Genomic DNA, 15,886 nt, shown 5'->3' with positions numbered 1-15,886 from the left:
CTATAATGTGTAACTTTGAAAATATTGGGAAGACTGAAAAATAATGTATTTTTATATCTCAAGAAATTGCAAGAAAAGTGGAGTTTAAAAACACAAGAGATTCAGAAAGTAAACAACAGTGGGATCTCACTGTGTAACCTGATAAGTGCTGTGACTACCCCTGCAAAGGCCATAGCAGCAGTTAAATCAGGTAGGTGCATTATTTACATTCATAGCAAAAACCGTAAGAATTGGGTCCACCCATGTTAAAGTTTATTTGTGTGTGTTATTTTCTAAATTAATGCATAAAATAGCATCAGAAATATAAAGGGAAAGTGACAAGAAAGATGGCGTCTGTAAACACACTAAAAGCTGCCATGGAAAAGTATCTGTCTTAGTCAAATTTCAAATCCCTCTTATGCTTCATTTTATTAAAGACTACAATTAAAATGTAGGCAAACTAATATGTCAGAATAAGGAGCATAATATGGGGGAAGGGGAATGATCATATTCCAGTGTGTTTGGTTTTTTCTTTAATTAATGGAGATGTTGAAATTCCATTTGAAATATTTGATAAGGACGTGAGTCTAGTCTCCTGAAGAAGTGAGGGAAGGAAACAGGTTCTTTTCTGTAAGGTGGAGGTCTCTTGTTTTAGTCCTGTCTGCTTAATTCCTTACACTGTTCCCAAAGAAAACAATTATATAGTATGTTAGCCAGCGTATCTAAATCACAATCGTAATCATGGTTGAGCCACTCTTCTCAACAGACGGGAGAGTCGTGTATAAATAATGATTCCAAAATTAAGTTGTGGATATAGTTTTAAGTTCAAAACATTTATATTGTTGTCAATATCAGTTTTTTTAAAAAAAAAATCCAAGAATAGACAGAAGGAGGTCTCAGATCTTCATTCGGAGAGTTTCTGAGTGTCCTCTGTGGTTCATGTGTTCTGCCCAGCCCCCAGCTGTCCCCATTGTGAGACCGATGTCCCAGCTGGGCCTCTCTCAACCAGCCATTCATTCCGCTCCATTAATCCCATTTCAGGAAATACTCATATTGTAGACGGTGTGATGATCTCTCTTTTTCTCTCCTAATCAGATTCCCTGAAATGTCAGATTATTTTTTTTTTTGAAGAATTCTATTGCATTTTATTTTAGTTCTTCGTGTCCACTTTACATTTGCAATAAGTGAGCTGTTTTTGTTTTTCTAGTTTTTCTAACTGTCAAGCATGGTATGAATTAATCTTGAGCATCTTCAGGATATTTCTACTTCCATCTGGAATGCCATTGTGTGTGTTTTTTCTAAAGAGACAAAACTTCAATTAAGAACCAGATATTTAATTGTTTTCTTTGGTTAGACTTATTTGGTTGATTTGGGGAAATGTCTTTGTGTTTTGGATAGGGAGCCAATGCATACTAGCATGACAAACTCCAATTAATTTTTTTAAATATTCTGGTTATGAAGAAGGTCCCCGTGCTGGATGTTTATGTAATTAAAGAGAAATGGTTGTTACTGCTCACAGAGTGGTTCCTATTTGCGAGGCAGTGGGTTAACTGTCTTTAATTCCCACAGTGGTCTTGCAAGAGAGGTGTTATTATCTTCATTAGTTTGGTGGGATGACCATTAGTTTGTCCAATCTCACAGCTGGTAAGTAGTGGGCCGGGATTTCAATTCAGTGACTCATGCGCCAGAGCCAGGCCCGTCTGTCCGCCGGGTTCTCCTCTGTCTGTGTTGACCTCACGTGAGTTTAGTGAAAGGTGGTTTTTTTTTTCACTTTCAACTTTTCTGTCTTGTCTTCTTGTGTCATTCTGCCTCCATTAAACCCATGATAACGCTGTGTAATCGCACGAGTTTGCAGTTCCTTAAGTAGGGCAGACATTTTTTTGTGGGTCACACTTAGGTGTTGAGCCCCTTCTGAGCTACACAGACTTTATCACTAACATAACTTAGCAGTAAAGCAACTTTATCACAAAACCGTTTTATAAATCCATATTTAATAAGTGATATATATAAGTTTTCTGAAACTCTGTGTTTAACGAGCTTGTTTTACTACTTAAAGAGTAAATTTTATATAGAGGAGAGGATACAGCTCGGTCTTTAAATTTTGGACCTTCTTTTGGTTTTGAATTTGAATCACTATTTTACATTTTTAAATAGCAGTACCATGTTTACATGATTACTATTTATGGGGCTTAACTTAATGCCATCACCTATAATGTGTAGAAATACTGTGGAAATCTATGGTTACTTCAGCATTTACGTTTTTGCAGGTGGAGTAATATTAAATGGTGAAGGAACAGCCGCAGATACCCAGGAAATTTTGGCAAATAAAGGTGAATAGTAACTTTCAGTGCTTATTGATTAGTCATTTGGCTATTTATTTACTTATTTTTTGAGAGAAATATCTTTTTAGAGGTAAACAGCTATATTGAAATTTCAAGTTTGAATTAAAATGGTATTGTTTAATTTAATAGTCACATTCTCCATAAATATATAACATTTCATGTAATTTTGTTCATCTGAAATTAGTGGAATCCAGTAGTTCATTTTGACATTTGATTACGTTTCCTTTTTTTTGGTTAATTTGAGATATTTTGTCACTAGGGATAACATTTGAGCTATTTTTTTGAGTTTGATGCCTGAGGAATTAATAAGTAACATTTCATGATTTTGTTTTTTTATTCCATTTATCTATTTCGTTTCACTTGTATTATGCAATGTTCCTAAATGATTTGTCATTTTAACATTATAAGAGGATCTAACCTTTTAGTTCTAAAAACTCTATGACTTTATTCTAGTAGCCTTAATACTGACAAAATATGGGGATATCACATAAAGCAAAATCTTATTTCTAGAGCTGTACCCCAAACACCCTGAAAATGTGTCAGTATAATCTTTTTTTCTTACTCTTAGGATTAACATCCATTAAAAAGGAGATGACTGACATAAACCATGGCTATGAGGATCTGGGCCTCTTGCTTAAGGACAAAATAGCTGAACTGAATACTAAACTCACGAAATTGCAGAAGGCTCAGGAAGAATCCAGTGCGATGATGCAGTGGTTACAGAAGATGAACAAAACGGCAACCACGTGGCATCAGGCACCCACCCCGACAGATGCTGAAGCTGTGAAGACCCAAGTTGAGCAGAATAAGGTATCTTGTGTGGGTCCATTTACTGAAGACATGGAAGAGAACAGATGAGCATTCGGAGCTGAGCCCTGGTGGTCAGAACGCCTGTTCTGATTTCCAGCTCTATAACCGTCAGCAAATAATTTGCCAGTTTGGTTTAATGTGCCTTTCTGTAGAGAATGATGCTAAGAGTCACCTGGTTTTGCACACGGGCATAAAGATGAGTGAACTATTGGGCGTAAGCAACTTTGCCACCTTTAAATCAGTTTAAGTCTGGGATTTTAACCAGTCAACTATTGGAAAAGATTTATTTAAGGCTAAGTGTATTAGGGATCTGTTCTGTCCAGTATAAAATAGGGTAGCTCATGCCCTCTCTTTCTTTAATAGATGGTATTTCTGTCTGCAACTGTCAAGGTTGGGAAAATGGTTTTACATTATGACAATGATGGCAAAAATGTCTACAAATTACTAACCTATATTTGAACTCTATAATGTCCGGAAAAGTGCTTATTGACTAGTACATTCTGAAATCTGGCAACCTTCGTCAAGACTGATTTTCTTATTAATTATAATCTTACCGATGTCCTCTTTCTTTTTTCCAAAGGGATTTGTTTGAGAATAATATGAAATTCTTCCTAGGCAGTAGTGGGGCTGAGAGTCCTTATCTCTGTAGCTATAGCATTCCTCTGGGGGACTCTTTTATCAGATAGTTGAAGACTAGTTAAGAAGAGGCAAGGAGAATAATTAACTGCTGAATCCAGGTTCCTCACCCACTTAGCATTTAACAGTGGATCTTTTCCTGTTTTGGTCCTGCTAGAGAAAAAAATGCTCTGTCATAAATGTGTTTTTGTCTTTTGATGTTGGCATACTTTAATGTAGTTATTTTTTTTTTTCCTTGTTAGTCATTTGAGGCAGAACTGAAGCAAAATGCAAACAAGGTGCAGGAGTTGAAAGACAAACTGACAGAGCTGTTGGAGGAGAACCCAGACGCTCCAGAGGCCCCCAAATGGAAACGGATGCTGACAGAAATAGGTATGTGCTATTTCTTACCCCAGAGTCCCTGAACAGAAGTGCAGCCATTTTTTAAAATCGTAATCTTTGTCTGAAAATATTTATCCAGCAGCCTCACTTATTTCTGGATTTCCTTTAGTGTTTCGGATCTATTTTTGCGTGTAGTGCTGAGACTTGGCATATCTTGTATTTTTCTTGCTAAACACAGTAACTAAATTTATTTTTATGAAGAAGATAGATACTAGTTAATAAAATGCTGTGCATTGAGTAACGTGGTTTTCATTCTTTTTATTTTTTACTGGCTTTTTGGTGCTTCTGATTTTTTTTATGCTTTATTATATTTTAAAGTTTCCTTTTCATTTATTTGTCTGGAAAAGGTAGGCTCCCTTCTCCCTTACGGAGTTTCTTCTGGGGCTCCTCCAGCCCCCTGCTTTATGCTTGTCTTCTCTTCCCGTGGCCAGTGTTAAAAAGCAGCTCCCCACAGAAGTCTGGTCTTTTGGGTTTTTATCCAGAGTTATCCCACATCCTGATCCTGTCCCTATATACGGTGTTCCTCATAGGTACAGAATTTTCTTCAAAAGCCCTATTATTATAATGATATGGAAAATGAGCCTGAGACAATGATAATAATTTTCCCTACGTCATGGTATTGTTTGGAGAACTCAATGAGCCACTGTGTGTGTACAGCTCAGATGAACAGGACCTGGCACGTAGTACGTGCTGTGTGTTTAGTATGATTATAATAAGAGCTACTTTACTTTCAATTTTTCCATTATATTTAGCTAAGTATTGTTCTTCCTTTAGAGTCGGACATGCTGTGATAAATTTAGACATCTCTGAGTGTATTTTAGTTTGAAAAAGGTGATCCTAAGGGACCTTACCGTTCAAAGGTATATTTAATCCAATTATAGAGACTCCCATTGCATTATAATTAATTTGTCCCTAATTCAGTGGCTCTCACCTGAGATATCAGAATTACTTGGGGGAATATTATCAAGACATTTTAGAACAGGGGTAGGAATGAGGAATGTGTATTTGAAAAAAGCTTCCTGATAAAATTTTGATGTTTCTCCCTCCCAATTTATTGCTTTAATTGCATTATTTTGTCATCAGATTGTGTTTGACTAGAACATGCCATATAGATTGTCATTCGCTGAGGTTTCAGGAATTGGGTTCTGTTGAAGTCAGCCCTTAGTGTATTGTCCTAGGTGAGAAATCTGTCAGACCAGCCAGTCACGCCCATCAGTGAATGTTGGAGTGACCGATGTGCTCAAGTTCTGGTCAGCAGAGCTTGGCTTCAGGGAGCATGCCATCCTGAGGGCAGGAGAGCAGGAAGGGGATCCTGGCAGAGGGTGCGATCCAGTGGAGTTGTAAAGGAAAGGTAGGAGTGAGCATGTCAGGTACGGGGCCCATATGAGCAAAAGCCTGTTTGGAGGTTCATCAGGGCTAGCTCAGAGGGTTCATCTCGGGGTGCAAACCCTCTGGTGCCAGTTGATGGGAGGCCCTCAACGTTAAGCCGAGCTCTCCTGATTTTACCATCTAGGTGGTGAGCGGTTAGTTATTGAAGAATTTGAGCAGGGAAGTGACCTATTTAAAAGTGGGTTTTTTTGGAAATTATTTTAGAATCAAATGGATTGCAGCTGAGAAACACTAGCAGCAGGGAAGACAGCCAGAAGATTGGTAGTCTAGGTCTGTGGTTCTCAAAAGGGTGCTCCCGGGAGCAGCAGCAGCAGCAGCTGGGAACTTGTTAGAAATGCAAAATTTCAGGCCCCACTTCAGACCTACTGAATCAAAAACTCCGGGAGTGGGGCCCAGCAACCTGTGTTAACGAACAGTCCCTCCAGGTGATTCTAATGCCGCTGAAGTCTGAGAACCACTGGTCCAGGCAAACCATGATGAGGACCAAAATGGAGTTAGGGCATCGGGAATGTAAAGGATGGGTTTAAGGTTTTATGATCAAGGTGGTAGGAGAGTCATGGAAGAACATTCTGAATTATTACATCTCAGTGACATGAGAGAAACAATAACTTTTGAACAAAATCTAAAAGTCAGAAAAATGCCCCAGTTTTGATAGGAATATAGTGAATTTTATTTTTTAATGTTGGGTTTAAAGGGTTGGCGAGACTTCCTAGTGTAACTTCAAGGAGCTGGTTGCTAATGTGCGGTTTGAATAGAAGAGAGTGATGGGGCATAGAGATACAAATCTGGGAGTCATTTGCCGAGAACTGATCATTGAAGATTTGGTGGTAAAGAAAAGGATTAATGTTTACTGTTCTAATAGGTCAGGTGTTGTTGAATAAACAGACTCCATAGGACTTCTAGGAGGAATGAGGGATCTCAGGATCCTGTCTGCTTTAAAGAATATTCCATATTCTATGTTATCTTCTAAAATCAGATTCAAATCTATTTTTCGTATACTTCACTTGACACACAACCATCAGGACCATAAAATCTGTATCATTAAATGCAATTAACTCTCTTAGATTAGAGTTAAATTATGTAAGCAGAGTTATAAGGATGGAATGATAGCCATAATATTATATTATCATTTTGAGTCATATCCTGTAGTCTTCGTCGATATAGTCATATTAAATGCATAAAAATCAAACACCACTTTCATCCTTTGTCTTTTTCTTTTAGATTCTAAGTGGGGAGAACTCAATCAGTTGACAGTTGATAGACAGCAGAAACTGGAAGAATCCTCCAATAACCTAACCCGGTTCCAGACTGTAGAGGCTCAGTTAAAACAGTGGCTTGTGGAGAAAGAACTGATGGTCAGCGTTCTTGGGCCCTTGTCGATTGACCCAAATATGCTCAACACACAAAAGCAGCAGGTGCAGGTGAGTACAACTTGACTTAACAAGACAAAGGTTTTCATTAGAAATAGATGAGCATTGGACGGTATGGGCTTTAACTGCCTTGGAGTGTGTTTCTAATGTTTCCAGTCCCTGTAAGATACCGTCCTGAGGTTAGCGGGAAACCCCAGAGAAGTCAATCTATGGGCATCCCAGAGTTGTCTCCTGAGCCTGCTGAGTGGGTCAAGTGCCCTGATCGTTTCAGTCCTATTGTGGTTTGTGCGGACTCTTCTAAAAGGGGCCTTCTTTGAAGTATTAATGTGATTGTATAAATAATAACATTTTTATGAGAAGCTAGTATATGCTTTTTTTGTTTAGAAATTATTCTTTTGAGGTTTTATTTATTTTGATTGTGGTAGTAGATAATGAAACTTTTAAAACTCATGCAATACAGCCCTGAGGGGAAAGAGACAGAATAAGAAGAGAAGAAAGAATAAGGGAATCACAGAGGGAACCTTGAAACCCCGTGGGTTAGTTAGACTAGTCTAATTATAAGTGGATAAATCCACAAGGGGAAACGAAATCCATCCAGTTTAAGTCAGATGTAATCGCGGAAGCTCCCTGGTGATTTCGGTCAGATTTCTTTATGTCTGAGTGGTGATATGAGAGCAGTGAGGTTGAGCCTGTGCTCCGAAAATACACTCAGTCTTGGTGGTTTACAGTCATGTGTCTTGGTCCATGTATGTTCTTCATCTGAAGGGAATGAACACGAAAGCTATAAATAAACATTTGGGGAGAAATAATTGTCCCTAGTCTTGGTAGTCTCCCAGAGATAGATAAAATATTGGACTGAAAAAAGGACATTTTTGGATCATTCACTTTATAATGAGAGCCAGTGTCGAGCCTGCACATTCTGAGCAACATGATATACGGGCTAAAATCTTTATAATAAAGACTCTAAACATCAATAAATCTTATGCTAAAAAAAAAAGAACCTTTGTAAATCAATGTACTTTGAGTTAATGTATTCTAATACTGTTATCACTGTGCATTTCCTTTGGTGTAAAATGCTATAGAGTATTTTAAAAATCCTACACAGAGAAAAACACAGGTGGGAAAAAACAAATGTGGTGTTACTATGATGTGAACTTGTCCAATAGCAGTGTTTTCCTCTGTATGTGAAAATTTATATGTGAATTGTTACTCATGTTGGCCAGACTACCAAAAATAATTCTTCTCTTCTTTTTCCCCTTTGGGGGATGTCATTTTAGACAAAACGTTATCTCTGTGAAGCACCGCTGCTCTTTGGCTTAGTTTAAGCTAATTGCACTGCCCTGGAAATAAAAACTAGGAAAGCAGTAACGAAAATAGAAACCAGATAAATAAGTGCCATTTCTGTCTGTTTAGAGACTTAAAGCGGTGTGTTCTGTAATTGATTATCCAATAATCTGCGTATTTGTTTACCCTCATTCCCTCTTCACCTTAGATTCTGCTGCAAGAATTTGATACTCGGAAACCTCAGTACGAGCAGCTGACAGCAGCTGGCCAGGGCATTCTGGCCAGGCCTGGGGAGCACCCTTCCTTCCACGGGATTGTGAAAGAGCAGCTGGCGGCTGTGACCCAAAAATGGGACAGCCTCACAGGACAGTTGAGGGACAGATGTGACTGGATTGACCAAGCCATTGTTAAAAGCACGCAGTATCAAAGCCTGCTGAGGATCCTCTCCAGTAAACTGGGTGACCTGGACAGCAGGCTCAGCAGCAGCATGGCCGGGAGCTCACACCCCGATGCCATGAACCAGCAGTTGGAAACAGCCCAGAAAATGAAGCAGGAAATAGAGCAGGAGAAGCAGCAGATCAAAGAGGCCCAGGCGCTCTGTGAGGAGTTGTCAGCCCTGGTGAAAGAAGAGTACTTGAAAGCAGAACTTAGTAGGCAGCTAGAAGCCATCTTAAAATTGTCGAAGGATATTGAACAAAAAGCAGGTGTGTCTCTCTTCTTTCAATATGTGTATTTCCTGAAAATAGAGAGCCTGTATTGTCTATTTCCGAGCTGTTGCCAGGAATCCAGGACCCCAGAGAGAATCTGCCCCTGTTGAGAGCAGAGATGAAGAGGAGGCCCTCACACGAACGCAGAGAGCCGTTCTGTGTTCATGTGCGCATGCACTCTCAGGGTCATGCTGCACAGATGGTAGAGAGACGGTCTGTGGGCAAAAGCCACTCAATGAAGGCCCATTAAAATTTCAGGTATTCCAAATTGGTTTTTAAAAGATGTCAACGTTTTTGCTGTGTGAAAGTCTTATTGCCCCCGAGAAACAGATGAATACAGTTATTAAAAAGGATTTGCATCATTTTCTCATCTGCAGTTACTTTGTCTGATTCTGTCACAGAAAGTTTTTCTAGAGCAATGTGTGAAAGAGAAGCGTCTGGTACTTTCCTCTCTCACCTGCTGTGGCCATAATTTGGTGACAGATGTGCCAGTATTGGTCAGAGGCACCAGCAGTGAGTTAGTGGACTTCAGAAGGGCCTGCCAAGCTGTGTGCACCTAGTCGATACTCAGTTTCTGTTTTTTAATTGAGTGGATTTGTTTATGGATCATAGCAACCATTTCAGACTTACTCCTTTATTTTGACATGATATTGATGATAAATATTAGCTATTAGATCAAGATTATTGTTATGAACACTTTTATGTGACAGGCATTAATCTAAGAACTTTACACGTACTATCATTTCACTGCCACACAGCTTCTATTAATGTTGCCAGTTTACATTTGGAGAAGTGAGGCTTAGCAGTTTAATTGTTGCCCAGGGTCTCCAGCTCTTGAGAGGTTGAGCGGGGAATCAAACCTGTGCCATCCCCATGTGCTACATTATACTGCCTCCATGATATGTAAAAATCGTAGAAGTGGGAGAGTCATGTTTGATAAGAGATGGATTATTTATCAGCGTAACTCAGAACTTTGAACAGCTGTCACTTACCCATCCCAGAATGGAGATGACTCTGGTATCTAGCCTTGTCTCTTTTCTTGCTGTAGTGCCTACCTCTTGCTCCTTTTTCCCCTTTTGTCACTAACTTAAGCTCACTTGTAGTTCTTATAGTCAGTGTTAACAGCCCTTGCTTTTAGACAGTTCTGCACATTTATTTGGTGGTTTTTGTCTTGGCTTTTCCTAGATTAAATCAACATTTTGATGTAATATAAACACATCTGTGATTTCATTTTTAGAGAATCATGTCCAGCACCTTCAGTCAGCATGTGCCAGCTCTCATCAGTTTCAGAAAATGTCTCAAGATTTTCAGGCTTGGCTGGATACAAAGAGAGAAGAGCAAAACAAGTCTCACCCAATATCAGCCAGACTCGATGTCTTGGAGTCATTACTTAAAGATCAGAAAGACTTTAGTAAAACTTTGACCGCTCAGTCTAGTATTTATGAAAAAACCATTGCAGAAGGTGAAAATCTGTTATTAAAAACACAAGGCTCTGAGAAGGCAGCCTTACAGCTACAACTCAACACAATTAAAACCAACTGGGATGGATTTAATAAGCAAGTGAGAGAAAGAGAAGACAAGATAAAAGATTCATTGGAAAAAGCCCTCAAGTATAAAGAACATGTAGAGACTCTCCGGCCATGGATAGACAAATGTCAAGATGACCTGGAGGACATAAGGTTCTGCTTGGATCCTGCTGAAACAGAGAATTCCATTGCCAAGTTGAAGTCTCTGCAGAAGGAAATGGACCAACACTTTGGGATGGTAGAATTGCTAAACAACGCAGCCAACAGCTTGCTCAGTGTCTGTGAGATAGATAAAGAGGTTGTTACAGATGAGAACAAATCACTGATCCAGAAGGTAGACATGGTCACTGAGCAACTTCACAGTAAGAAATTCTCCCTGGAGAACATGGCCCAGAAGTTTAAAGAATTTCAAGAAGTGTCCAAAGAAGCTAAAAGGCAGCTTCAGTGTGCAAAGGAACAGCTGGATGTCCACGATTCCCTAGGCCCCCAGGCTTACAGTAACAAACACCTGACCATGTTGCAGACTCAGCAGAAGTCACTTCAGACCTTGAAGCCTCAGGTCGATTTGGCCAAAGGACTTGCACAGGACCTTGTGGTGGAAGCCTCAGACTCAAAGGGAACCTCTGACGTTTTATTACAGGCGGAAACCTTAGCTCAAGAGCACAGTGCACTAAGTGAGCAGGTTGATGAAAAGTGTTCCTTCTTAGAAACCAAGCTTCAGGGCATTGGGCATTTCCAGAACACCATCCGAGAAATGTTTTCTCAGTTTGCCGAATTCGATGATGAACTGGATAGCATGGCCCCTGTGGGGAGAGATGTAGAAACATTGCAAAAGCAAAAGGAGGCTATTAAAGCCTTTCTGAAGAAACTGGAAGCCCTCATCGCAAGCAACGACAATGCCAATAAAACCTGCAAGATGATGCTGGCCACGGAAGAAACTTCTCCTGATCTTGTTGGAATCAAAAGGGACTTGGAGGCTTTAAGCAAACAATGCAACAAATTACTTGACCGAGCACGAGCCAGAGAAGAGCAGGTTGAAGGGGCACTTGAGCGTCTTGAAGAATTCTACAGCAAATTGAAGGCATTTTCTACCCTGCTTCAGAAGGCTGAAGAGCATGAAGAGTCTCAAGGCCCTGTTGGTATGGAAACTGAGACGATTAACCAACAGCTTGATGTGTTCAAGGTAGGCAATGCTTCATTTTTACTAAGCACTTTTATTATTAAAAGAAATTACTAATGAGTGTAGAAGGAGATTGCCTGTTTTGTAGAACCTTCTAATATGATTGTCTCACAGTGTTTGAGCTTGAATGAGCATTTAGGGGGGTCATATCCAGGCATGTGGGGCAGTTCCAAGCTAACTGGGGATAAGGCCTGAGATGAGATTGAGAAGTCAAAACAGTGCTTGAAAAGTTCCAGGCAAGCCTGAAACTGACATGGAATCTGTTTCTGATGTTCCTCACAACTGACATCTGCAGCGACCAGACCCATGTTTTGAACTCTGCCGCGGGGCCAGCCCATAACATAAAAAGCTTGTTCTCTTCATGTTCGTCTCCCAGCATTTTCTTTAATGGTGAATTATAGTCATTTCCTGCTCTTTCCCTCTTACGGTCTTCTTATCCTTCTTAATTTAATTTCTTTTGTAAACTTTTTTCTTCCAGAAGTTCATATTTTTAAAGGCAGATTGGAATTCCATGTTGTAATTCTGGTTTTATAAAACAAACATCTTGGGCGTATGCCCCAGAGGATTCGAAGTAAATCATTTTTGATTGGGCTGTAAGCGCCTCAGGACGGAGAAGTGTCTGCCACTTGATAGCACTCAGTGATGCTTTGTGAATGGAACGTTAGGTCAAGGTGGTGGGCCCGGTTCAGTGTCATTAGTGTCGGACTCTTAGGATAGTGAGAGCAGAAGTCGCATCTCGACACGGGACAAAGATAGGTTCACCCCTGCACAGAGAGGGTCCTAAATATCAAACATGTGCTGCATAGGACTGATGGGAACCTTTGGTGTTGCCACGGGTCCTGTTCTATTCATGAGGGTGTTTTACTGTCCTGTGAAGACTAGTGTGATGCTACATCGCACCATTAGCACATAAAGGATAACATCATTGGCAAAACTACAAATTGTGTCTTATGAGAAATAAATATAAATAAAGTGTAGTTCCAAATTCTGTGCTGTTATGTTTGACAAAGGATATTTGCTCATCCTTAATAACATTATTTAGGTGACTGAATTTTGAAAGATATCTTCAAAATAACTTCTTTTTCTTCTTCTTCTTCTTACTGCTATGATTAGTTGCTGTTTATAAAGCACCTTTGAAGCCCAGTTCCTTCAGGGCTTAAAACTCTGATTCTGTATTTAACTCTTGCTTCTTGGAGGTGAAGGAAACTACTTTATTGTTGACTTGACTTCCTTCGTTACTGTGTCAAACTTTCATATTTCTGGTTTGCAAAATAGACATTTCACATGTGAGAATTCTCTTTAGAAAAACAAAGTTCTGTGGCAATTGCTGCTTCAAAGAGTCCGGGAGAGCTTGAGACAGAAACTCAGACAGAAAACTCTGGAATTTTCTGTAGAACCCTGACAAAACTTGAAAGCTTCAATGACAATCATCAAGCAGTCTTTTTACTAATGAAATTTAAGCATGTTCCATGCCTTTGTGAAACGTTACCGTTTCTCCAGGATTTCTGTGAATGTGTGTAGAAAAAAAAGAGTAAGCCTTCATTTCTCTTCGCTGCCTCAACTGCTTGTAAGCAAATGGGTGAGAGTAATAACCTGGGTGCTACTGCTTGCTGATGCCTCTCCCCCCTGCTTCCCAGGCAGGACTACGGTGAAAACTGTGGCTCTCCTTGTGGAGAATTCTTTTAAAACCAAGAGAAAGCAAGAGATAGGAGGAGCTCTGTCACCATTGCAATGAAAGTGTTTTGCAAACTGGAAAGCACTAAATATGCATCATTACCATTAATGGTTACAGAGATTGTTTTATTTGATTGTGAATAAAAATAAAGTGATCCTTTTTTCTAAGTTAAACCACTTCGTATACTGTGTTTGTCCATTTTCTGATTACTTTGGAGAGAGTTGATTGATTTTAGTGAAATTCAGTAATAAAGAATATCGTGACATACCTTCAATGTCTTGGGACCCAGTGACTAAAATAAAAGTTTCGAAGTGGACAAATCCTCTGCATTTGATATATTCCAGTGCCACAGGTAAAAAAGAATGAGAACATTGTTACGATAAATAAAGATGGTAGCCTACACAATCGCTAATTCTATTTATTTGTGTTACAACAGTTAACTTCTGTTGTGGGCTTACTGTGTGTCAAGCACTCGCCTGAACTCTGTCTTTCATCGTGATAACAGTCGTGAGAGGTGGATGTTATTATTATCGCCATCTTATTATAAGGAAGCTGAGACCCAGGGAGGTTAAGTGACCTGCCCGAGGTCACACAGATAGTAAGCATCGGAGCCTGGATGTTTCCGTGGAAATAATGCAATGTTTTGTGTCAACTTTAGTCATCATTTTGCACCTCTGATATTTCCTCTGGGAAATTTTCAAATCATCTTTGCTGTAGCCTAATTTGCGTGGCCTGGGTAACCAGCCGTTGTTCATTTTAATCCAAACACCAGGAATACAGTGTTCTAAGAAACTGGCTGCTATGAGAAACATGAGATAAATGTGTGTGAAATTATCTTAGAAACTGATATGTGGCTGCTGTGATGATGATGGTGCTGGTGATGATGGTGACAATGGTGATTACCACTTCTACTACTACTGAGATGGAACCAAACATTTCATTGCCTTAGTGACTATTGCTTTCTTGATTAAAATGGTAAATTAATTTGTTTACAATTCAGATCTTAATTTAGTTTTTGTTGGGTATTAGGCTTTTGTTGAAATTAATTTTAACATAATATTTAGGAAGATTTAAAAAATTTTTTAAGTGGAATTTGTGTTGAGTGAAAAACTAATAGTTTGCTAAAAATAGCAAACTCCTAGTTATTGTAATTTCTAAAAATGAAACAGAAAAGCCCTGAAGTACTGGGTCTATTTTCATTATAGACTTTGAAATATCATCCAATTTGACATTGCGCTATCTGGTAAATTTAGTCTAATGTCCAGATGAAATTTTATAACAATTTTGCATAATATAAGAGAAACTGCCTTCAGAGTAGTAAGGAAACTTAATAGCTATTACCTGGTAACTCGGTAGGGGGTGCCTTCTATCTGCTGGGAGTGTAATGGATTTTTTAAACTAGGTAAACAGATTTCTCAGCTTCCATTTTTTCCCCTAAAACTTAACCTAAGAAATAGCAGTTAATATACTTGAAAGAACAGAATTAATTGATGTTTAAGATACCAACCCAAACAGAATGATTAAAAACAAATGCTATTCTGAGGCAAATGTCCTAATTCACCGTCAGTGAAAGCTGTTTCAAATTTTTGAGAATAGACTGGTATTACCTTTTGTGTTAGCTTAAAGTTTTTAAACTATTTTGCTCATGTAAGTTCTGTCTACCATACGTTTTCCTACTTCTAAATACTAGTCATTGGACTAAAGTGTCTGCCGAGTGAGGTGTTTTCTATTACCGCTGATAATTCAAAGCACCATTTTTTCTACCTATATTTCACCGTTACTGCATTAAATTCTATGCACACTGTCACAGATTCCTAGGCAGAAAGGAGAAAAGCCCCTTTGATGTTCCCCCTATTGCTACCTTCTGTCGAAGATTCCTAGCTCCAGCTTATCTTCAAATCTAAACTACATGATTAAGTAATCTTAGTGTTTCCACATTTTTATTTATCAAAGACATATGTAACGAACTATATACAAGGAACATGTCCCGGCAATTCCTATGATGTCATCAACAGTCAGGTCTTCTGATCATCATGAAGTAATCATTATCACCATATTGAATTGATCTAATTTCAGTGAAGATCAAAGAAACTTGATGTTGTAATGAACATATACAGTCACGTCCTAGCTAAATATATACTGCTCCCCACCTCTATCTAGGCCATGGTCAAAGGTCTTACCTCCGAACCTGCTCATTGTTTATTTCTGGCCACTTTGGCACTGCCCCAATTGTTCTTCAGTTTGTCCCCACAAATGAACACATCACTAGTGCAAGTCTCTCTGAACCGAAGATGCCTTTGTATTTTCAAAATGGAAATAGCATTACACAGAACAGAGAATTTTTAGGCCCAGTCAGAAGCAGAGGCAGAGACTGGAGCACGCGCCTAATTAGACGGTGATACACTTTCTCTGGTCCATTGGAAGGCGTTGTTTAACGAGGCACCATCATCGTTTGAATATCAGGCCAACTGCAGTGCCAGGTGGCAGGACGCTAGAGAAGCCAGGCACTTTGAGTGCTATTTGCAAACAGTATTGCCGAAATAAATCACTCCAAATACCTTATTAAGGTATTTTTTAAGTGATCCTAAAACAACTTCTGTGATGTCA

General features: G+C 39.2%; 1 protein-coding gene across 42 annotated transcripts in view; it reads left to right on the top strand.

The window, feature by feature from the left end:
- Window positions 1-15,886, top strand: part of DST (dystonin) — a 440,189-nt gene that overhangs the window by 338,006 nt on the left and 86,297 nt on the right. For all 42 annotated transcript variants that reach the window (XR_011430068.1, XR_011430067.1, XR_011430066.1 and 39 more), the window contains 7 exons: window positions 64-190; window positions 2,247-2,309; window positions 2,890-3,131; window positions 4,010-4,139; window positions 6,759-6,958; window positions 8,400-8,895; window positions 10,136-11,607. Coding sequence is in view for 39 of the 42 variants with exons in the window: in XM_023624291.2 (XP_023480059.1) it covers window positions 64-190; window positions 2,247-2,309; window positions 2,890-3,131; window positions 4,010-4,139; window positions 6,759-6,958; window positions 8,400-8,895; window positions 10,136-11,607 (2,730 nt within the window). In the remaining 3 variants the exon portion in view is untranslated. The remainder of the gene's footprint in view (window positions 1-63; window positions 191-2,246; window positions 2,310-2,889; window positions 3,132-4,009; window positions 4,140-6,758; window positions 6,959-8,399; window positions 8,896-10,135; window positions 11,608-15,886) is intronic.

Source organism: Equus caballus, chromosome 20 (assembly GCF_041296265.1).
Source record: "Equus caballus isolate H_3958 breed thoroughbred chromosome 20, TB-T2T, whole genome shotgun sequence".
NCBI classification, from domain to species: domain Eukaryota; kingdom Metazoa; phylum Chordata; class Mammalia; order Perissodactyla; family Equidae; genus Equus; species Equus caballus.
The sequence above is the reverse complement of the archived record's forward strand: the minus strand, read 5'-3'. Positions and strand labels throughout refer to the sequence as shown.